The sequence below is a fragment of the Rhineura floridana genome, chromosome 8 (genome assembly GCF_030035675.1).
Source record: "Rhineura floridana isolate rRhiFlo1 chromosome 8, rRhiFlo1.hap2, whole genome shotgun sequence".
Taxonomy (NCBI): Eukaryota; Metazoa; Chordata; class Lepidosauria; order Squamata; family Rhineuridae; genus Rhineura; species Rhineura floridana.
In genome coordinates this window covers 108,967,183-108,991,519 of record NC_084487.1, presented here as the reverse complement: position 1 = coordinate 108,991,519, position 24,337 = coordinate 108,967,183, and the positions used below count along the sequence as shown (strand labels likewise).

The 24,337-nt window shown below is 41.3% G+C and overlaps 1 protein-coding gene across 3 annotated transcripts in view; it reads left to right on the top strand.

The window, feature by feature from the left end:
• The first annotated feature begins 636 nt into the window (after window positions 1-636).
• DLD (dihydrolipoamide dehydrogenase) overlaps window positions 637-24,337 on the top strand; it is a 33,059-nt gene continuing 9,358 nt past the window's right edge. For all 3 annotated transcript variants that reach the window (XR_009764482.1, XR_009764483.1, XM_061640350.1), the window contains exons 1-11: window positions 637-927; window positions 2,820-2,895; window positions 5,199-5,278; window positions 7,410-7,478; window positions 9,345-9,414; window positions 11,356-11,456; window positions 12,048-12,191; window positions 19,823-19,924; window positions 21,531-21,721; window positions 22,949-23,119; window positions 23,638-23,827. Coding sequence is in view for 1 of the 3 variants with exons in the window: in XM_061640350.1 (XP_061496334.1) it covers window positions 889-927; window positions 2,820-2,895; window positions 5,199-5,278; window positions 7,410-7,478; window positions 9,345-9,414; window positions 11,356-11,456; window positions 12,048-12,191; window positions 19,823-19,924; window positions 21,531-21,721; window positions 22,949-23,119; window positions 23,638-23,827 (1,233 nt within the window). In the remaining 2 variants the exon portion in view is untranslated. The remainder of the gene's footprint in view (window positions 928-2,819; window positions 2,896-5,198; window positions 5,279-7,409; window positions 7,479-9,344; window positions 9,415-11,355; window positions 11,457-12,047; window positions 12,192-19,822; window positions 19,925-21,530; window positions 21,722-22,948; window positions 23,120-23,637; window positions 23,828-24,337) is intronic.

The following is a 24,337-nucleotide window of genomic DNA, read 5'->3' as shown; positions in this document are numbered from 1 at the left end:
GTGGGATTTTGGAACCTTTTGATGTGTTAGTAGTGGCCTCGCTATTAATGGAAACGGAAGGGGTGAATAATCTTTTCTTCAGGGAGCTCAAGATGGTATCCATAGTTTCCTCCATTTTCTCTTCATAACATTCCTGTACAGCACATGAGTGGTGTTAACATCTGGTTCTGACATTACATTTGACAGCATTTCCATGTGCTCTGCCGGTACCTGGGAGAGAGCTCAGTAGACCTGCGTGTTTGAAACTACACTGTGAGACGTCACTGGGGGAAAAGGAAAATTAAAAAGCAGCAGCATGGTTTCAATTCCTTTCGTTCTTTCTTCCTTTTACAACGGGGATAGAATCGGTTCCTTTCCTTCCCCAACGTTAAACTGCAGACGGGGACAAGACGGAGAGTGTCACCCATTCACATTGCTGGCGGAACAGTTTAACAGCATCGCAAGGGCTGAGACGCGTCTGTGGCCGCGTAACTCCCTTCCTCCTTCCCAGTGCCGCTCAAAGCTTCTGCAGCTGGAGGCCTCCCCTCTATCCCAGGCGCAACTTGGGCCTCGCTAACAGGAGGATGTCTTCTAGGAACTGCCCCGGAGGCCGCCTCGGTATCCCAGCTGCTGCTGCTGTTTGCTTAGGATCCTATACATATACGAGCTGTACCAGGAGAAGGCCTCCTCCGCTAGGAAGACGTCTGGGCTATGCGCTGTACCACCAGGAGGCCACCGACCTTTGCCAGGCCTTTTGCGTGACACCGACTTCACGTCCCCCTCGTGCGCCTGCGCGAATCCTAGGCGTCCTTGCTGCTGCCGCTGCCGCGATAGAGGCTCGGTGGAAGGGTGAACCTTGAAGGTGATTTGGACCGGCGGCGGCAGCAGCGGCGGCAAAACGAGGCCGACATGCAGAGTTGGAGCCGGGTCTATTGCGCTCTCGCCCAGGTACCGGCCAGCAGCAAGCGCGGGGAGGACGGGAGAAGCGCCGGGCCCACGTGTAGGCCTTCTTTGGGGCCTGCCACACCCGTTGCCTTTGCTGCGGGAGGGGACTTGGGGCGTTTGAGCCGCAGCGAGTGGGCGGGAGGTTAGCCTACACGCCGTGCTCCGACCTTGGGCCCTATCTGGGTTTGTGCCTAACCTGGGAGGCCCTTCCTCCTCCTGTCCTGGCACGCCTTCCTGTGAAGGAGCTCTGCCTGTGCCTTTCACAGGTGCGTGGCAGCAGGCAGCTGTTGAACAGGGGGAGGGCCGTAGCATCTGCTTTGGATGCAAAAGATCCTTGGTTCATTCGTTGGCATCTCTAGGAAAGGGCTGGGTGAGAGCGCTGCTGAAATCCTGGAGTTGTGCTGCCAGCAAACGCAGACAGTACTGAGCTAGATAGACCGGTGGTTTGATTCAGCGTAAGGCAGTTCTCTGTGTTCCTATATGAAGCTGCCCCGTGACAGTGAATGCCTGTTACACGCAGGGAGTTGTTCCGGGGGCTGGAAGAGAAGGACATGGAAAACTGCAACCCTAGCAGCTGTTAGTGCAGTGGTGGTCAGTTGGCAGGTGTGTTGCACTTCATGTCAAAAGAATGTGACGTTCTGTTGCACACTCTAGTACCTATGTAGCCCCGCTCCGCTCCTTACGCGGTTACGGAACAGGGGGCAGTATAGAGCGAGATAGGCAGCCAAGAGTGTACCCTAATTCAGTGCCATAACAAGTCCCGTGGGCCAATCTGCCGCTGCCGTGCCTACCGAGTCGTGCTATTTAATAAGGGTAGCCACCTCTGTGCTCGTGGGTTGTCAGTGATCTTTGCATCTTTGTATGTGGTTACAGCAAACCTTGGCAAGGAGGGGGGAGAAAGTTATTTCAGGGCTGCATAGTCTGTGCAAGTAGTGAGTAACACACTAGCATTTTTCCCGCAAATAGCTTCTTATAAAAAAGCAACAGCACTTTTGCTTTGGCAATCCTTCTTTGAGCTACTTAATTTTTCTATGCATTACTTGCTTTATTCCATGGTATCTGCGCCTGAGCCTACCAGAGAGGCTTAGTCCTTTGACTTTTCCAGGCCGAAAATTCAAAATAAGGGACTTGTTTTATGTAGTATTCTGCAGTACAGGACATCTTTTTGTTAGCTGTTGTACAGTATAAATATCACCTTATGATAAGAAATATCGGGCCACCTGTGCAACTTTTGCATGCTCTGTAAAGGCATGCTCTACAAAGACCTGAAGTGTTCAAGAGTTGTTGACGCCTGTGATTTCTTTAGATAAATATATTCTTGTTATATGCCCAAAGCTGAATGTGACATTGGGTTTAGTTTCAAAGACCAAAGACCAAAAAGAACCAGGAAGTGTTGGCTTGTGGGCTTATCTGCACATAGACTTTGCCACTTCCTATCAGTAATGGAAAGCACTCATTCAAATAGATTTCAATAGAATTTCCCCAACTTTTATTTTTCTAACTCCCATCAGTTAGCAGCGTGTAGTAAATAGAAGCATTGTTCAGTATGCAGAAATCACACCTATGAGACAAAGTTTTTACAAAATATGCATTGAGAATTGCCACCCTGACCTAATTGATTCAGATTATAAATATAGACAAGTACAGATATTGAGGATTTGAAGAAGACACTGAGCTAGAGCATTAAAGGATTTTTCCTCCTTAGAGCTGCCATAGATGGAAGAGGAATACAAGTGAAGGTTTAAAAACGTGAATAATGAATTTTAATGAGTGTAAAATGGATGTATCTTCTGAGTAACAGATCAATCTATTTTGTTTTGTCCTGTGTGTTCCTTTATTGCATACACTATCCTTGTGGGAGAACATAAACTTTCTTTCTCTTTTTTTTAAATCAGAGAAGCCATTTTAATCGGATTCAACATGGCTTGCAAGGCATTTCTGTAGTGCCATTAAGACCCTATGCTGACCAAGGTAAATATTATGTAGCTTTAAAAAATACTTTGCAGAATCAAAAGTTGTATTGTACACTTAAATGCCTTGGTCATAGTGTCATCATTTCTGCCTGTATGGTGTTCTTCGGGATTATTAAAAAGCTACAACACTATAAAGAGTTGGATAATGGCCAGGCAGGTATGTAAAGGTAGCTTCTCAAACTTTTTTGAGGGGTGGGGAGCAGTGCACATTCCAGCCTACAGAAGAAGAGTCAAATTTTCTGGTTTCCTTCAAGATTAATGGAAGTAGTGACTGAGAAAGGATCAGACCTCTCTTCTATGTATTTAAAACATAATTGAGAAGGGTATGCTTGTGTTAAAATACCTTAAATTTATCTGTGTATTCTTGCACTTGGATTTTGGTACAAAGGATTCCAGACCTATGCCACATAATATGTTAAAATGAATTTTGTAATATTTTACCAAAGGTACGTAACAATAAATTTGGCAATTTAGGGTGGTATTCAGCTAAATAGTTGCACTAGTGCAAAGATTAGTGCTAGTGCAATGGGATTTCCCCTGTTCTCCCCCCATGCATGCTCCATGCCAACCCCGAAACCCCCTCCTCAAACAGATTTAGAGGCTGCACAGGTAGAGGATAGGGGCAGAACGTTCTAGTGGAGTGTTCACCTTAGGGCTATGTTGAATACAGCCCATAATATTTTGTATGGTTTTGACACAGAAATGTTAATTTACCAGCACTATAGGAAAATATATCAATCAAGACTAGGACTTTATTAAAGGTAGAAACATATCTTCAATAAGGTATCCTGTATATCTACAGCTCTTCTAGTTTTCTTAGATGTAGCCAAGGCTATTCCAAGTAGAGTGGAATAGCTATGTTTTTTAAAGGCTGCAGTCCTATACACATTTACCTAGGACAAAAACTCAAGGCCAGTGTCAGTACCTGGTGTTTATGAGCAGCTGCCATGGCCCCAGTATTTTGATAGGGCCCACTGCTCTTGTCTCCCCTGGGCACCTCTGAACTGTTGTTTTTCCTGGTCTGGCACTCCAAGCAACGTGGATCTAGCCACCCTTTAAATTTCAATTCTATGCATGTGTACTCAGAAGTAAATCCTGTTGACTCCAGTGGGCCTTACTCCGAAGTAACTGGGTGTTGAATTGCAGCCTCAGAGAAGGGATGTCTCCAGTGCAGGAGCAAGAAGTGGAACATTTAGCTGTACAAAAATACAGCAGCCTTTAATTTCTTTGTCACAGTTGGTAGACCTTTTACCATATTCAGTGTTAAAATTCTTGGAAGCATTGGGCTAAGTGTTGAATGTTATTGTTCAAATAATTGACGCTAGTTTAATCTCAGATTGCCATTTTGAATTGTTTAGCTCTCGTTGGGATCCTGGGTAGGTCATTGTTGAATTTATTGCTGAAAGAGGAAAAAATAGCTTTGCAAGACCCTGGAATTCTGCTGTAACAACACTGTTAAATTCAGAGTGGTTGATGAGATGTTAGAAATAGCAGAAGTTGATTACCTTGTTGATACTGCGGGTAGAAGAAATAGACTTGTAGTTCTAGAAGATATAAGAGATAAATCAGATCTAACATTTGTTTTATAATGTCCATTGTGGTTATATTTGGGATGCAATATACTTTTGTAAGTGATATTAACTATAATAAAAAGGTGATGAAAAATAATATTCTGTAGCTGTGGAGGAGGACTGATCAGATTGCTTTGATTGATTGTTAGACCAGTTTATATTCCTTAGATGTGGCAGAAATAATCTTTTTAATACTCTAATGCTGGGTTTTAGTGGATTATATTATGTTGTATACCACCTTGATAACTTATGAATTAAAGGCAGTATATGAATTGTTTTAACAAATAAATAATATAAATGTCCTGATCCAACTGTAGTTGTGCATAGTTATGTGTAATTAGTTGCATTGGAATGTGCACATTTGGATGTGTGTCCAATTGAAATTAATGAATTGTTGGTAGAAAACTTGTTCAGAAAATTTCTTCTTTTCAACTTGAAAGAATTACAGCTCTTTCTTTCTCTCACTTTGAAGAATAGCTAATGGGCTGTATCCAGCTAAGATTCTCAGAGTAGACCATTGAATAAATGGATCTAAGTTAGTCATGCCTATAGATTTCAGTGGGTCTCCTTTGAGAACATTAGTTGGATAGAGCCCGGTGTCATCTTTTGCCTGTCATTCTTTAAATATACGTGGGAAATATTTTTATGGAACATCTTTAAATGTAAAATATTTTCCAACATCTTTCTCATCTTTAAAAACAAACGCATTACATCTATTTGTTCCTGTTAGCTGATGCTGATGTTACTGTCGTTGGATCTGGTCCAGGAGGATATGTTGCTGCCATCAAAGCTGCTCAACTTGGCTTTAAGGTGAGGAAACTGGATGAGATAAATCAGATAATGCTGCAGTAATACAGATAATCTTGCCAAGGATTCTTGTAAGGATGTCATGAGGAAAAAACCCATTTACAGCTTGGCCATCAGCATCTTGAAGACTTTGCCTTCACTACCTGTTGTCTTAAAGAAGCCGTTATTCAAAATCAGAAAGAGGATTGTGTGCTTGACAAAAATGCTGTCACACCTGTAAAGGTAATGCACAGGCTTTATATGTACAGATATAAGGAGGTTAAATATGCCAGCTATCCAATAAGTAAAGAATCTGTATTATTGCAGGCACATTTTGAAATATAAGCTTTGAGAATCAAGTAATGTTTCTAATTCTTTCATTTAGTGATGTGGCTTTTATTATGTATTAGACAGTAATGGTATCTTTGAAGCAGATAATATTCAAGATTATATTAGACATTTCCTCAGAAGGAGAACCTTGATGCAATGTTCTAGGGGCAGGGGTGGAGAACTCGTGACCCTCTAGATGTTGTTGCACTCTTAACTCTCATCACCCACAGCCAGCATGGCCATTGGTCAGGGATGATGGGAACTGTATCCACAGTTATCCATGCTCTGGTAACCTCTAGATTGGACTACTGTAATGCACTCTACGTAGGGTTACCTTTGAAGACGGTTCGGAAACTTCAGCTGGTGCAGAATGCTGCGGCCAGAGTTCTTACTTGGACTAAAAAATCTGATCATATAACACCTGTCCTGGCCCAGCTGCACTGGCTACCAATATGTTTCCGGGCCAGATTTAAAGTGTTGGTTCTTACCTATAAAGCCCTTAATGGCATCGGACCGCAATACCTGGCGGAACGCCTCTCCCGCTATGTACCTACCCGGTCACTGCGCTCGACGTCGAAGGCCCTTCTCCGGGTTCCAACGCATAGGGAGGCCCGGAGAGCAATAACTAGAGCTAGGGCCTTCTCAGTGGTGGCCCCCGAATTATGGAATGCCCTCCCTGACGAGATACGCCTGGCGCCTTCTTTGTTATCTTTTCGGCGCCAGGTAAAGACCTACCCCTTTGCCCAGGCATTTTAAATTTAATTTTCATTTATTTTAATTTTAATCTTTTGTCTTAATTTTGTTTTTAAAAATGTTTTCTATTGTACTGTACTCATACCCACATGTATTTTAATCTGTTTTTACCCTGTTGTACACCGCCCTGAGAGCTTGTTGCTATAGGGCGGTCTAAAAATGTAATAAAATAAATAAATAAATAAATAATAGTCTAACAGAATTACAGATTAGCTACCCATGCTCTATGGAAATTCTGGCCAAATTATTCATGTCTTTAAAACTTGGCCAATTCAAGGGAATAGTGAAATAGATGCATGCCAGATCATTTTCATTAAATAGCCACGTGAGTATCCAAAATGCAACACGAGATAGTGCTGGAAGATGTGACCCCCAGGTCAGAAGGCACTTACTGAGCTACTGGGGAAGAACAAAGGACAAGTACTAGCACTGTGACTAATGACGCAGCTGGGTCAAAGCCGAAAGGAAGCCCAGAGGCTGATGTGCACAGATGCGAAAGGAGAGTCTGGAGTTGTACGACGCACACAATAGGAACATGGAATGTGAGAAACGTGAACCAGGGAAAGTTAGAAATTGTCATGCAAGAAATGGAACGCATCAACATTACAATACTTGGTGTGAGCGAACTAAAATGGACGGGAATGGGACATTTTCAATCGGGCAACTACAAAATATTTTATGCAGGAAATGAGAAATTAAGAAGAAACGGTTGCTAATGAGATCTGAACAGGGTGGTTCATGACAGATGCTCTTGGAGGTCACCGATTCATAGGGTTGCCATAAGTCGTAGTCGACTGGAAGACACATAACAACAAGCCCATATTAACTATACTTCTCAAATTTTCCAAGAAAAGTGTTCTTTTCCTCACTCGTGAAAGTGCTTGTAGTGCTGCTTAGCTCCTGGCATGCTTTTGCAGTTAGAAAAATGCCTCTAGGTGTATTTTTAAATGTGGGAATAAATTTTTTGAAAGAAAACTGCAAGAACGTAGTGTGGCCAATTTCATCCATGGAGAGGAGACTGTAACTGAAATTACTTGGGGTTATCAATATTTCTCTTCCTTTCAAAACTTAGACTGTTTGTGTGGAGAAGAATGAAACCCTGGGTGGGACCTGTTTGAATGTTGGATGCATACCTTCTAAGGTAGGTGCAGTGTTGAGTTCTCACCTTGTATTGTATCTAGATTGTATCACAGAAGTACTACTGGGGTTCATCAGATTCATGGTGGAAAATACTTAATCAGATTAGAGTCATGGTATGAGAAGTCATAAATTCTAGTATGAGAGCCTGTTTGGGGTGGTTGACAGTGTGTCAGGCTAGAGTTGTGACAAAGAGACCCAGTGGGGAAACTCACTGAGTGACCTTGTTTGAGGTCACTATCTTTTGGCCTAACCTGTGTCGTGGGGTTGTACATGTGGGGATTAAATGGATGGGGGACAACCATGTACGCTGCTCTAAGCCCCTTGAAGGAAGGGCAGGATAAAAATGTAACAGATAGAAATTTGTCTTCATTTTTAAATGGGATCTAGCCTTGTCAGTACAAGAAAAGATGAGCAGTTGCAACTTCAGTGGATGTTGATATCAGGACTTGGTAGACAATGGCTTGTGTCATGGTCTACAAATTGCTGACACATTTGTCATTCTGTCAAGTCACCCTAGAGTGGAATTGGCCATCAGTATTTCATTATGGGGCCTAACAGGTAGCTGCTACTACTCCTACTCCTTTATTTAGCCTGTGTCTCTAGGGATTCCTGGAGATACTTAAAACAGTCTGGTTTGGGCTGCTGTGCGCACATTTCTTAATTCAGAAGAATTTCCAATTTACAGTTGGATGCATCTGGAAATGTATACTCTAAACCAAAGGTTCTTAAACTGTACTCTGCAGATAACCAGTTGTCTGCAAGCTCCATTTGTGCGGTCTGCATATAGGTTGTGCAACAGCATACGTGGTCCTGTGCTTGATTAATTTTTTCTGACAGTGGCGATTGGGACTGTTTTGATCTAGGTCAGATTAACAAACAGGCTAATGAGGCTGTGGCGTAGGGCCTATGATTTTCATAATATGACTCTGGTGCAGTCTATTCCCCCTCCCCCAAATTACCAGTAATGGTAAGACTACAGTTACTAAAATATGAATTACGTATGTGGTTTGATTTACAGAACAAAAAAGGTTTGTTAGGTGATCTGCTGAGACCACCAATTTTCAAGTGGCCAGCAAACAAAACCGCAGCTACACCTCTGGAATTTGATATAGAATGCCCATAGAAACAAACAGATCTCAAGAATTCCTGTTTAAATGTGATATGAAGCAAGTAGTTGTCTTAGTTGTGCAGTCACTTCTGTAAGAATCTTTTTGACCTTGCAACTAATTGGGTCAAATCAATGGGAAATATAAGCCTAAACTGCTGACGAATTGATATTGCTCTCCTGACTTGAGGTTCTATGAAAGTGACTTGCTTTTCTTAATAAAGTGTTCAGGTGCATGCAAGTTATAAAGAATTATCAGTGAAACAGATCACTTATGGACTGTTGGTTTAAACATGTACCAATATCGCATGATTAATTCACGACTAACAAGCAGCTCATTGTGTGAACTGACTCCCTTGAATAGCATTGTATTTGAGGTGATGCGCATTGATATGGAAGTTCATTGTGGCAATATTGATTTGTATGGTCCATTCATACATTCATTAATTTACTTGGTACTGCAGGTATCAAGTGTTGAATGTTGTGGTGTCAGTCCTGAAGCTACAGTAGTAACCAATTACTTCATTCCGATCCTAGAATAAAAAGTAGTGATGTCAGATTATAGCAGGGATGACTAACCTGTGGTTATCCAAATGCTGTTTGACTCCCATTGGCTGGGGCTGATGATCAGGGATGATGGGAATTGTAGTCCAGCAACATCTGGTGAGCTGCAGGTTAGCTACTCCTGAAGTACTATAATCTTTTAATACTGTATTCCCTGTGGAAATTGTGTGTTTAGTTTAATTTTGTTTTGTGTGATAGGCCTTGCTAAACAATTCACACCTGTATCATTTGGCACATGGAAAAGACTTCGCTAGTAGAGGAATTGAAGGTAAGTATGAAGTACATCTGTTAACATTCCAAATAGCCTGGATTCTGCTGGATTGGTCCATAGTGAGTTATTTTGTGGTGTTGGGTATTGGGTTATATTGCTCTATCTCCATAAGATAGTGTGTAACCCCAAATACAGTTGGTCTAATATGTGTAAATTTAAAATGATTTACTGTATTAAATAACATTAATAAAATTAAAATTATATATACCCAGAAACTTGTCTGTCAGGCTAGTACTTAGCTAGAATCCTGTAAGCTGATAGCAACTGGGTAGAATTTTGACGAAGAGTTTTCCTGTTTTCCTGTAGATAAAAGGGTGAAAGACAAGCTTTGGTATACAGAACTGTGCTTAGCATTCCATGTGTGCAGTTGGGATTTTCCTTGATTCCTGATGCAGCCCCATGTTCCTTCCCTCAAGCAACTCCGGTGCATGGGATTCGCCAGCACATTGCTTGATTTGGAGGGGGTGCAGTGGAGGCTGGTCCAGTAGGGCACAGGGGGCAGCACCCCAACAACTGCATTCTGCCCTCACCAAGTCCCCACCTGTCTTCTTTCTTACAACCAGTGCAAGAGGGGGTGGCACTGCCTGTCAGCTTCTTCCTTCCTAGTCTCAGTGTTTCCCCTATAGAACTCAGTAGTGGAGAGGAGAGGGACAAAACTAGAATGAGTTGGCTCTGCCTGTCATTGGGTCTGGCTCAGCCAATCATTGGCTCTGTCTCCGTCTACTGTTTGGGCTGCCTCCATTCCGCCTTACCAGTCTTGATAGGCACCAGCCACCACTTGAGGGGGTGGGAGGAAGCCATCAATTTTCTTGCTCCCCCAAATGCACAATGTTCTTTGGCTCAAAGCCTTGCTTTTTAATTTTATTTTAAATGAAAGATGCACATTCAGGGAAACAGCCTGGAAATGCCCCTGGGAGGACTAGGTCATGCCCTGGCTGTAATCTTGTTTCTAATCTAAGCAATGTTTTGCAAACCATTGAAAAATGTGTATATTTCAGCCAATGAGCCATGCAGTATTTATTACTTTTAGGACTGCAGCCCGATTAAAGCAATTGTAAATAGATTACTCCTATGAGTTTTAGTCAGTTTAACTATTTAACTTGTTTGTTGAATACATACATAACTCAAACCTACATTTTTAAAGCAAGAAGTATACTTTACTTTTAGATGATGCATGATGCAAGCATCATCTTAGAAAAGGCATGCTCTCCTTTGTGAAAGAAAGGGAGGGCTTTGTTTAAGACAAGTGGTGTTTGTCATTTGCAGTTTTTATAACTACTTTGAGTGTGTGTGTGTTTGAAAATGTGCTGCCTAATTAGACATTTCAAATAGACTAATTGAAATGATGAATTAATTGAATATTGTTTTATTTATTTCAGACACCTATATCCTCCCCCTTTTAGTCAGAGCTTTCAAGGTGGCTAACTAAAGAAAAATAAAACAAAATAAGAAATTAAAATTACGAAGAACAAAATGTTACTGAATACAACAGCAATAAAATCAGTGTGTGTGTGTGGGGAAACAAGACATCACTAGCGGCATAAAGATATATCTTCCACTAAAAGCCTTGAAGAATAGTGAGAGCTTGGTAACACCTAAAAACTTCACAGCGATGGTGCCATTCCTGGGGAGGGAAGCTACAGAACTGGAGCTTAACCCTGGGTCCCCAGCCACCATCTTGTTAATACGTCCACCTAGAGGAGGGCCTTTGTGGAAATTCTCAAATAAGCCTATGATACAGCTTGTATGGTATAGCCGTGAGGGGCAATGTAGACATACAAGGATGGAGTTTTCAGTGTCCTAAATTACTAGATAGCTTCTTTACTTAATAAAAGTTGTTAGACATTTTACTGAAGCATCTAATTGAACTGTAAATTGCCTTAAAAGAGTACAAAGTGCCCAGGATGAAGACTGTATTAAATACATATGTTTATTTAGTTACAGGACTCAGATTGAATTTGGAGAAGATGATGGAACAGAAGAGTGGTGCAGTGAAGTCCTTAACAGGTGGAATTGCTCACTTGTTTAAACAGAATAAGGTATGTCTGCCCTCTGAACAAAAACAGTACATTGTCTGCACTATTCCTGTCCACTCTGCATATTTTTACTCTTTATTGAGTTTTTAGCATAGTTTTAGAGTTGTTGTCTGTGTGTTGGTGCCTTTGTGTCAGTGGTTGCCAAGATAGCAGCCCAATTTGTAGTTCATCACATGGAGGATGAGACACAACTAAGTCATAAGAGTATACCCATCTACTCTGAGTGTGATGTTGGACGTTGCCCAGAGATTCCATTTAATGGTTTTTCCGTCTTCATATTTAAACTGATGGTTTGTGGCAAAAGAACAACAGTAAACTCCTTGATCTCAGACATAGTGACGTTTTATGCATTTAAGTAAATGGAAATTTAAGAGATGTTTGCTTGGGTTAGAAATGTCATCAGTATGTGTGCCACATTAAGAAACTGAAACATCATCTCCTGTGTTTTTCAGTAGTGTGTGCCACTGTCATAAATTTTTTTACTCCCATCAGTCTTTGTACATCAAATTTCAGATTTCCCTTTTAAAAAGTATTGCTACAATCTGAAATGCTTCTCAGTTCATTTGTTTTAAGAAGAGGGTGTTTTTTTTGTAGGTGACACATGTTTCTGGGTTTGGAAAAATAACAGGCAAAAACCAGGTCACAGCAACCAAAGATGATGGCAGCACTCAGGTTATTAATACAAAGAACATCCTCATAGCTACTGGATCAGAAGTAACACCTTTCCCTGGAATTATGGTATGCCTTTATTTTCAAACTTTTCTAACAGTGCACTAGATGCTATTGGAGGTCGCTGATTCATAGGGTCACCATAAGTCGTAATTGACTTGAAGGCATATAACAACAACAAAGCAGTGCACTCGCGTTTTATACTGTATATTCACATAGTAGTTCTTTATTGAGTAATACTTTCAAAAATGTTATGTTGTCAGGCATTTCTCACACATAATGTTAAGCCAATATTTGTTTAAATTATAGTTTGTTGAGTAAGCCAGGATCAGTCTCGCAGACCACCCAAAAAACTGGTTTGTTTTTGGCCAATTCTAGTATGTCCCTCTCCTCTGGGTCTTCTCTGCCAGTATCAATCTGATATTTCAAACACTTTCATGGTGCTCTTGCTTACCATTGGCTAACTGCATAAATAGGCTGTTCTTCCCTTTCCCCCCTAACATGCCTAATACTGTTTTGAGACCAGAAATTCTTAATCCCCAGCGGGATAAAATAATATTTCTCTGCAGGACTCACACCTGACTATCCCCATTGGATTTTCTTCATAATCATTTGCTCACCAAAATGATGATTGTGAAGAACCCAAGGGATGTGATAATTTCCCTCTGTATAGTCAAACATTCCTTACTGGCCCTGAGGGAAATTCACCCTACATCGTCTCCTCAGTCCATCCAAGCCTCCATCAAAGCTTTGTAGTGCAGCTTTTACCAAATAATTTCCCAAAGGCCACTTGATAAGCAAAGAATTTCCCAGTATCAGGACTGGGGGGAAAAGTGTGAACTAGGAATGTTGGTTTTCTTTGCTTTCTTCTTTCTTCGATGGTGTAACAATCATGCTAACCTGCTAGGAGTTAAGTTATGCTTTAAACATACAGTGCTGGGTGCATGTTAATAAATTAGACTGAGGTTCCTTCAGCATGCAGAGTTGCAGCAAAGTGAGGTGAGATGAGAGGGAGGGCTTGTGTGGGGAAGGGAGCCTGTTGCCAGGCAACTAAGTGATGTCCATTAACTTCAATGGACTTACTCTACCATTAACTTTGGATATAACCCAAAATGAGGACGACTGATCCTGGAAAAGTGCCAGGAAGAGTCACTTGGCCACGGGAGTAGTTTCATTTTCTACCCTCTTTTGTCTTTAATGCCTGAGCAGCTTATTGAATGGCAGGAACAAACCAGGATTAAGCCAGGTTTTTGGGTTGAAATGTAATGACATACCACACTTAAAACAAGCCAAGATTTGCAAGGCAACAGAAAGCCATGGTTTGAAATTAAGAACATAAGAACATAAGAACATAAGAAGAGCCTGCTGGATCAGGCCAGTGGCCCATCTAGTCCAGCATCCTGTTCTCACAGTGGCCAACCAGGTGCCTGGGGGAAGCCCGCAAGCAGGACCCAAGTGCAAGAACACTCTCCCCTCCTGAGGCTTCCGGCAACTGGTTTTCAGAAGCATGCTACCTCTGACTAGGGTGGCACAGCACAGCCATCACAGCTAGTAGCCATTGATAGCCCTGTCCTCCATGAATTTGTCTAATCTTCTTTTAAAGCCATCCAAGCTGGTGGCCATTACTGCATCTTGTGGGAGCAAATTCCATAGTTTAACTATGCGCTGAGTAAAGAAGTACTTCCTTTTGTCTGTCCTGAATCTTCCAACATTCAGCTTCTTTGAATGTCCACGAGTTCTAGTATTATGAGAGAGGGAGAAGAACTTTTCTCTATCCACTTTCTCAATGCCATGCATAATTTTATACACTTCTATCATGTCTCCTCTGACCTGCCTTTTCTCTAAACTAAAAAGCCCCAAATGCTGCAACCTTTCCTCGTAAGGGAGTCGCTCCATCCCCTTGATCATTCTGGTTATTATTATTATTATTATTATTATTATTATTATTATTATTATTATTATTATTATTATTATAATAATTATTTATTGCCCTCTTCTGAACCTTTTCCAACTCTATAATATCCTTTTTGAGATGAGGCGACCAGAACTGTACACAGTATTCCAAATGTGCCCGCACCATAGATTTATACAACGGCATTATGATATCGGCTGTTTTATTTTCAATACCTTTCCTAATTATCGCTAGCATGGAATTTGCCTTTTTCACAGCTGCCGCACACTGGGTCGACATTTTCATCGTGCTGTCCACTACAACCCCGAGGTCTCTCTCCTGGTCGGTCACTGCCAGTTCAGACCCCATGAGCGTATATGTGAAATGAAGATTTTTTGCTCCAATTTGCATAATTTTACACTTGTTTATATTGAATTGCGTTTGCCATTTTTCCGCCCATTCACTCAGTTTGGAGAGGTCTTTTTGGAGCTCTTCACAATCCCTTTTTGTTTTAACAACCCTGAACAATTTAGTGTCGTCAGCAAACTTGGCCACTTCACTGCTCACTCCTAATTCTAGGTCATTGATGAACAAGTTGAAAAGTACAGGTCCCAATACCGATCCTTGAGGGACTCCACTTTCTACAGCCCTCCATTGGGAGAACTGTCCGTTTATTCCTACTCTCTTTCTGCTTCTTAACCAATTCCTTATCCACAAGAGGACCTCTCCTCTTATTCCATGGCTGCTAAGCTTCCTCAGAAGTCTTTGGTGAGGTACCTTGTCAAACGCTTTTTGAAAGTCTAAGTACACTATGTCCACTGGATCACCTCTATCTATATGCTTGTTGACACTCTCAAAGAATTCTAATAGGTTACTGAGACAGGACTTTCCCTTGCAGAAGCCATGCTGGCTCTGCTTCAGCAAGGCTTGTTCTTCTATGTGCTTAGTTAATCTAGCTTTAATCATACTTTCTACCAGTTTTCCAGGGGCAGAAGTTAAGCTAACTGGCCTGTAATTTCCTGGATCCCCTCTGGATCCCTTTTTGAATATTGGCGTTACATTTGCCACTTTCCAGTCCTCAGGCACGGAGGAGGACCCAAGGGACAAGTTACATATTTTAGTTAGCAGATCAGCAATTTCACCTTTGAGTTCTTTGAGAACTCTCGGGTGGATGCCATCCGGGCCCGGTGATTTGTCAGTTTTTATATTGTCCATTAAGCCTTGAACTTCCTCTCTCGTTACCACTATTTGTCTCAGTTCCTCAGAATCCCTTCCTGCAAATGTTAGTTCAGGTTCAGGGATCTGCCCTATATCTTCCACTGTGAAGACAGATGCAAAGAATTCATTTAGCTTCTCTGCAATCTCCTTATCGTTCTTTAGTACACCTTTGACTCCCTTATCATCCAAGGGTCCAATTGCCTCTTGTATACATATTCCCCTTATCACTGCCTTCATAGCCTCCCACCTGCTCTCCTCCCCAATTTCTTCTGCTTCATTTTCTTTGAAATAATTGTCCAACCCTTCCTGTATCTTAATCTGACTTCGAAGGCAGGAGAGTAGGTTGGGATTTAATCTCCATTGTGGTGTGTATGATCTGGATATAAAGCTGGCAAGATCTACTTTTATCGGCGCTTAATCTGTTACTTTAATTATTCCTATTTCAGCTCTTTGTATCCTTATTGATAAAGCATCAGAAACAATGATGGAGTCTAATCTGGAAAATGTTCCATGAGGCCTCGAGCAGAAAGAATGACTATGGTCTGCAGGATGAATTGTTGCCCACACTTTGCTAAGCCATTTTTGGTGAAGCTGGGTAAAAAACGTGCATATCCATTTTTTTTGTTGTTGTCCCCCCATTTCTCCTATCCCTCTTCCTTTTCTCCGCACACTATCCATTTTTTTGTTGGGGTCAAACCCTTGCATATTCAAATTGGTGTCTCTTCCAGAATGACAGGTGCTTGTGTAAATTTATTCAGTTTCCCCAGCAAATAAAAAATTGTGTTTTATTGTTGGAAATAAGCCATATTTACTTGCCTGGGGCAGGTTTAAATGTTCAAACCAACCACAGTCAGGTCATATCAAACTTCTCTTGCTTATGGCCAGAGGCTGCATATTTCAAATATATATTTTACAACAAATCCCATTTGCAAATAGGTATAGGCTAAAAAAACATGGTGTGGGTGTTGATGGTGGCGGTTCTTGCGTGACACAGCATATGTTACGTTGGAGTTAAGTTGAGCAAGGAACTTCTCAGATGCATTAAATCAGGTTAAGAGTCTTTATTAAGACATTAGGGCCAACAGGCTTAAGAGTAAATACACGTAGAGTTTCTTCAGTCACCCCCCTTCTAGTACATCTCTCTCCAAAGGTAAACACAAAAGACAACCTCTCAGTTCAGAGGCAATATACAGAAGACACAACTTACAGACTCTGTTAGAACTTTCCCAGTTGCTATCTCACGTTACTATGACAACCGCTGGCCTTGGATGTCTGCTCTTTCTCAGGCCAGGAGATAACAGTTACTTCTCCAAACTTGCAGGCTTTATGGAAAACAACTAGAGACAGTAATGCCTATGGGTCAACAGCCCAACATATTCCCCTTTTTCCATCAAGACTGCAAAGCTTTCCATTGCATCTATAACTTTTCCATTTCAGCAATACATTTTTACAATACAAAGGTAATACATTTCAATACATTGCATCATACAGATCCAAATTACATTTCAGTACATTGCAGTACATTTCAGAACATCTCTGTACATTTAGCTAGAACTTTACTCAATCAAATTTCGGCTGAACACAAGTCAAATACAGTGTCTCAGGATCCATTTCAACTTGTTTATGCATACCTGGGCTGGTAATTACCCCCACAGTAAATCTTTCAGGCGGTTTCCCTATGTTTGATCTTGTAGAACGTCTTAAAGGCACTAGGGCTTCTGCTCTCTCTGCTCCCCCCATTTGTGCTTGTGCTTGGCACAGCGTGCCCAGGATCTTCCATTTCCTCAGCCTTACGTTTCTTCGATCTTCATTCCCACAAATGAGTTCGTTTAATGAATCCCTAAGTGGAATTTGTGTGCCTTCCACTTTTATGTCAAGATCTGGTTTAAATGTTTGCGCTTGTGTTTGTGCTTGTGTGTCACTTGACCCTGTTTGCCTTTGATCCCAAGGCTTCTCTGCAACTTTAATGCTTCTGCTCAGGATTAATTGCCTTGTTTCTGGACACCAAACTCTGAAATATGCATTCTGAAATCCCAAAACAAAACCTTGCTGTGCTCTGGGTGCAAGCTTGCCTCTTCTTTTTCCCTGTGAAATGTGGACCCAGCAACGTGCCCCGAATTTTTTGAATGTGTTGTATTTTAGGCTTTCTACCAGTGATTTTCTCATAAGGAGACATTCCAAGAGCACTATGAAACACCCTGTTGTGAATATAATTCGCATACAAAATTGCCTCTGCCCAGAAAGAATTCCCTAAACTGCAATCCATCAGCATGGCTCTCATTGCTTCCTGAAGCACCCTATTTTTTCTCTCAGCAGACCCGTTAGAAAACGGGCTAAAAGGAGCTGTGAAAGTCTGGCGTATTCCCTTACTCTCGAGGAAGTCACTCAATGCTTTGCCTGTGAATTCCCCCCCTTGATCTGAGTGTATCGCTTTCACAGTAACGCCATGTTGAGTTTCAATTCTCTTAATGAACAGTTTCAGCTTCTGCTCAGCTTCACTTTTATGCTTTAACAGAAAAACATGACAAAATCTTGAAAAATCATCTAAGATTACCATAAAGAATCTTGCACCTCCGCGTGAAGCATTTATTGACCCTGATAAATCAACATGAACTAGCTGATAGGGAGCTGTTGTGGTTCTCTCAGCCTCCCGGTTAATTGGTGCAATTGTCATTTTCGCTTTATGACATGCATCACAATCCAACATTAACTGTCCACAATTTCTCAAACGCATGTTTTCACTATGCATTGGGGTTTTCCTTATCGTGTCAAAGTTTGCATGCCCCAGCCTCTGATGCCATTCATGGACGCAGCCCTGATGTGTCTGTGCCTCAGCGTTTAACACAGCACACCCTGCTTGACTGCTCTTTATTACAAACTGTGAATCATTAAGGCTTCCCTGCAAGCACACTTCATCCCCCCTCAATACATAACATTTGTCTCTGTGAAACAAGACTGAAAAATCACAACTCACCAGTTTTCTGACTGACAATATGTTATGAGACAGTTCTGGTACAAACAAACAATCTGACAGTATTCCAAGTTTATCAAATCTCACCAGTCCTCGAGCCTCCACATTCTTCTGCGATCCATCCGCAAGTAAAACAAAGTCCTGCACATCTTCTGAAGTGTAAAACAAACTCCTGTCTGTGATTAATATATGGCTCGCACCGCTGTCAAGAATCCAGTCAACAGGTCCTACATCTTGAGACTTCTGTTTACAAACAAAGTTCACACTTCCCTGTTTCCAGCCTCCGTCCCTGGAGTTGCGCTTGACTGCACAGTCCTTCTGGAGATGCCCACGAGCTCCGCAAAAATAACAAGCCTTAAGCCGCTGCTGCTCTTGCTTGTTTCCGACTGCCTCCTTTGGCACGGCACTTTTCGCCTCCTGTCTCCGCTGCCATTCCTGGGTCACCTTTTCTTCAATAAATTCAACGTTCAGGCCTCCATCAGGCATGGCTTCGATTCCCATAACAAAATTATTCCAAGTCCCATCGAGTGAAGCCAGGATCAAATAGGTCTTCTGAACGACAGAGTGTTCCATGCCTCGATCCTGCAACTCAGCAAATAGGCGCCTGAATTCCGTGAGATGCTCACTCATTTCGCACTCACCCGTGAAGCGCATCTGGTACAGCTTCCTTGCCAAACACAACTTAGATCCCGCGGTCTGTTGCACATGAATGCCTTCCAACCGGTCCCACATCTGTTTGGCGTTTGTAACATCTCTCACGTGTAGAAGTTGAGAGTCTGATAGAGCCAGAATAATAAAAGCTTGAGCTCTCTCGTCATTCCGAGTCCAAGCTGCTGTAAGGGGTGCAGGGGGTGTACCTTCAGTAGCTTCTCATAAATCCTCCTTTACTAGGAAAGCACGCATCCTTGGCTTCCAACTGCCATAATTCTTTTCATTAAGTCGTTCCATCGGCAGGCCTCCAGACATGTTTACAGTAGCCATCCTGCTCACCTCTGTCTGGCACAATCAATCAAGCTGCCCTCTCTGGAACTCCGTCTGCCGTTCAGACCAGCCACTTACTCCTGTGTAATGCGCTGTGGATCTGGGCCCATAACCCTGTTGATGGTGGCGGTTCTTGCGTGACACAGCATACGTTATGTTGGAGTTAAGTTGAGCAAGAAACTTCTCAGATGCATTAAATCAGGTTAAGAGTCTTTATTAAGACATTAGGGTCAACAGGCTTAAGAGTAAATACATGTAGAGTTTCTTCAGTCACCCCCCTTCTAGTACATCTCTCTCCAAAGGTAAACACAAAAGACAACCTCTCAGTTCAGAGGCAATATACAGAAGACACAACTTACAGACTCTGTTAGAACTTTCCCAGTTGCTATTTCACGTTACTATGACAACCGCTGGCCTTGGATGTCTGCTGTCTCTCAGGCCAGGAGATAACAGTTACTTCTCCAAACTTGCAGGCTTTATGGAAAACAACTAGAGACAGTAATGCCTATGGGTCAACAGCCCAACAGTGGGAGCTGTTAGATTTCAGTGAAAAAAAGCTTTGGTATGTTATATATAGTGTATGGTTTTTATACAAATATCTCATATGCAAGGGGATTTTTTTCTTTTAAATTTGTTTAGATTGATGAGGATACAGTTGTATCATCCACTGGTGCACTTTCTTTGAAGCAAGTCCCTGAAAAAATGGTGGTCATCGGTGCGGGGGTCATTGGTGTAGAACTGGTGAGAAGTGCTTTGTTCTAATTTTTTCAGTGTCTATAAAAATTGCTAGTGGCCTAATACAAAATATTTCTGGGCCTCATGCAGTTGCCCATGGGGTGTATTGAGCTGTCAGCTGTATTGCAAACAAGCCAAGAGAGCAAGGAGACATGGATTGTATGAACCTGGGAAACATGGGTTATATGAACCTTTTTATAAAATTTTACTTGACACACGAGTCTTTAATAGGCGTACAGAAAATATGGGAGGATGATTCAAGACTAAACTCTGATTAGTCTAACCAAATTAGCTAAGTCGGTGTCTGCAAATTTCAGGGAAACTAATTTAAAAATATTAGTACATTATGTTGGCATAGGCGTACCTGTAAGACCACATACTATCACTTTTGGTGGGTATGCTCATATATAAAGGAGTCTAAGATTCACTAAGAACTTATTAAAATAATGGGACGAAACTATTGCTTTAACTCTGGAATTGTTTTTGCTGTCAATATTTGAGGGGGTAAATCATTATATTAAATGTAAGGAATTTGTATCTTTTTTGTTGATTGCTGCATGGCAATCTAGTTCAGAGATGGAAATCCTTGGAAAATTTAGACTTAATCTGCTTGGCATAGAAATGTTTGCATTATTGAATGCTTGGGGGGAAATTGCACATAACATTTGGACCCTGCGAGGCAAAGAAAAACCACAGACCTTTTACACCAGCTGGTGGAACTTTATTTTATATGCATATAATGACAATATCCAAGGACACCTTTTGACAGCTGCGTTAGAAATATGGAAAGCATGAGGGGTTATAGCTAATGTATTCAATTTGTGTTGCTTGCATTAATTGATAGCTTTTTTATTTCTTGTGTGAAATGTCTAAGGGGGATGTTTGTTTTTTTATTTTTAATGATATTAAACAATAAATAAGGAAACAATCCCCGTGTATACAGCTGCTGCAGTTCTTGCAATTGCCGTTTTCAATATCTCTGCGGAATCAGAAGACCTTGCTCTGTATTGGGCCTGTGAAAGGATGTTTTGGCGTGGGTCAAAGAAGTAGCAAGGGTGAAGAAACCCGATGTGATGGCTATGAGAAGTTGTAGAGAGAACTGGAGCCACTGTTGAAGTAAAAAGCAGAAGGGAATAGTGAAGCAGCAGTGAGGAGGGAAGACAGCACCATTGATGTGGAAAAGGGGAGGGAGGGAGGGAGGGAGAAGTAGAGCAGAGGGGTTGAAAGACAGAAGGGTTCCTGCTGTTGTAGGCTTGTGTTACCTTTTTCTTCTCCCAGATATGCAGTGCTTAGGGATTCTTGATAGGTTGGTTGCAGTGCAGATCTATGCAGACAGGTGAGCAAGCCTGAGCTGCTGTGTTGCTAGTTCAAGAAACTGACCAATAAGTAAAATTGTCATGATGGTGCAATAGGCGTTGTGCAGAAGATTACAAAATGCCACCTGTCTGTTTAAAGATTCCTTGTGGGGTTAGTTCTTTCATTGTGGGAGTTGTCATTAATCAGATGAATTTGTAGCCAAAACAATACAAAGGAGCTATAAAATTACCCCTCTCTTTTGAAAATACGTTTTTTTAACAAATATAAAATATAAATTGGCTTGTTATGACCACAGGGTTCAGTCTGGCAGCGTCTAGGTGCAGATGTGACAGCTGTGGAGTTCTTGGGCCATGTTGGTGGATTGGGCATTGATATGGAGATATCTAAGAACTTCCAGCGTATTCTCCAGAAGCAAGGGCTTAAATTTAAACTGAATACTAAAGTTACTGGTGCTACCAAGAAACCAGATGGAAAGATTGATGTTTCGTAAGTACCAAGTATGTAAATATGTAACTTGAAGAAATAGGTTATCATCTCCTTACTCAATTTAAATTAGCCACAGATCAGACTTGGAATCAAGCGGGTTGGTGGAATCGCCAGGAACTATATTGGAGACTGATTCTTAGGACATTTGAAGTATGTTTTCATCTTTTTGGAGAGATGGTTTAAAAATTGCCATTTTCAGCATGGAAAATACATATTATATCAAGCTGAGTACCGTCAGAGTAGACACATTGAAATTAATGAGCAAGTTAATTATGTCTCTTGATTATTGGTGGGTCTACTCTCAGTATGATTTAGTTCAGGGATAGTGAATGTGGTGTCCTCTAAAAGTTGTTGGACCAACTCCAACTTTAACTGACAATTGGCTAAGCTGGATGGGGCTGATGGGTGTTGGAGTCCACCATCTGAAGGGCACTGTGTTGGCTACCACTGATGTAATTGGATGAAACTCATTAGTTTGAAGGGAAAAAACCCAAGGGAAAGTCATTTGAATTATACAACAAGCTGCTAAACTTGGATAGTGATGACTACTGCTTATGCCACCACTATCAAGGTTAGATATTTTTAATGTTAAAAGGCATTGATTGACACCCCATTCACACTTACCTCAAAGTGTTCAAAATCTTATATGCATTGCATGTGGTACCCCTCAGAATTAAGGCGAATGGATAAAAATTGCTTGGATTCAACTAATATTTGTTATACTCTGCATCTGTGGATCCCATATCAATGTTGGATGCAGGTTGGACACACAGTGAGCTGGCAGGGAGTGGGGGCATGATCCTGGTTTCCCTCTGTGCAGATACACACTTGGACTGAAGAGTAAATAAGGCATGTAAAACAATGGAATTGGTGTGAATTATCTTTGTTGTTTGTAGCACAGCTGACAAGATGTAGTTGGAACAATTTAAAGGAGTATTTAAGAGGCAATCCACCTATTCATTATAGACATGGTGGTTTTGTGGTGAAACCATTATAAGCTGATCGTAATGTTTCTTATGTTTATGATAATTTTTGGAGAACTGGTGTAGTCACTCTGACATGAATATAAAAACATATAAATCTGGTATGGCTTGCAGGGCCTTAATCTATTATCCACGTCATGATACATAGCTGTTACATAAAAAGGAGCAATCAGGATTTAGTTACAGGTGAAGCATTAACAGTATGTTGCTTCTCTGTTCACTTTCCTACTCCTTTTTTCCTCAGGATTGAAGCTGCTGCTGGTGGCAAGGCAGAAGTGATTACTTGTGATGTACTTCTGGTTTGCATTGGTCGGCGACCTTTCACTAAGAATCTTGGTCTAGAAGATGTGGGTATTGAACTAGATAACAGGGGTAGAATCCCTATCAACAACAGATTCCAAACCAAAATTCCAAAGTAAGTGAAATAGTCAGATGGTTTATTGGATTACTAGAAATCTTTTTTTAATTTCCTCAGTTGATATATTTTAAGCTAAGATGCAGTTTTATTAGCCTGTTAACACGATGCACTTAAAAACCAGTTCTAGTTTAGTGCTAGAACATAGCGTAAGTGTGATTGATTATATTGATCTCCTGTTTTGGCTTGTGTTACTCTGAAATGTGCTAGGTACACTGATTGCTATATAGGTAATATAAGTTGGAAAACCACAAGAAGAACAGGCTTGTTTACTATGGGCCCTCAGTTGCCTTTGGAATAAAGGAAACTGTAGCTCAAAACTGTTTTACCTTGGAAAATGAGAAGTTTCAAATAAGATTACAGATATCAAAGAACATACCATTTCCCCTTTTGTTGGATAGTTTTTACTCTATTCTATGCATATTCAGGACAGTATGTCTAAAGCTCACATTGTGCTATTATATTATATATATATACACACATTTGCAATATTTCATTCTGTTTCATTTACCTGGCAGCATATACGCTATTGGTGATGTAGTTGCTGGACCGATGCTCGCTCACAAAGCTGAAGATGAAGGTATTTTGTGTGTTGAGGGAATAGCTGGAGGTGCAGTTCACATTGACTACAACTGTGTGCCCTCAGTAATTTATACACACCCTGAAGTTGCTTGGATTGGAAAATCTGAAGAACAGCTGAAAGAAGAGGTACTATTCATGGTTTCTTTCATTTTGCTTTCAGGACAGTGCGTCTTCGGCTGTTTGCATGTAATGCTAAGCCAGTGTTTGTTCTTGGCTTACTGCTCATGGTTTGTCTGGGGGAGACAAACCAACACAGGTTTGGACACAACACTAAGCCAGAACATGGCTTGGCTGTGGGTAGTGTGGCAGCAGTACTGCTGGGGGAGGAGTGAGGTGGTGCAAATTTTGCTGAGAGTACCTGCACACTTGGGTGTACATACTTAGCCACAGTTACTTTAGTGTTCTGTATGAACTGGGTCTATATTTCTTTTTGAAAACACGTACTATAGAGCAGATTAATTTTTTTGTGTATGCCCCAAATTAATGGAGATTAATGTAGCTGGGAGAAGCAGTGATTATTTGAAAGCCAGTGTTTGATTTATAGAGGTGAGGAGAGGCAATCTGGACCTTTGCCTTTTATGATAGTCCCGTCAACTACTGTTTTAGATAGCTATAGAGAGCCATGATTTTGCAAAA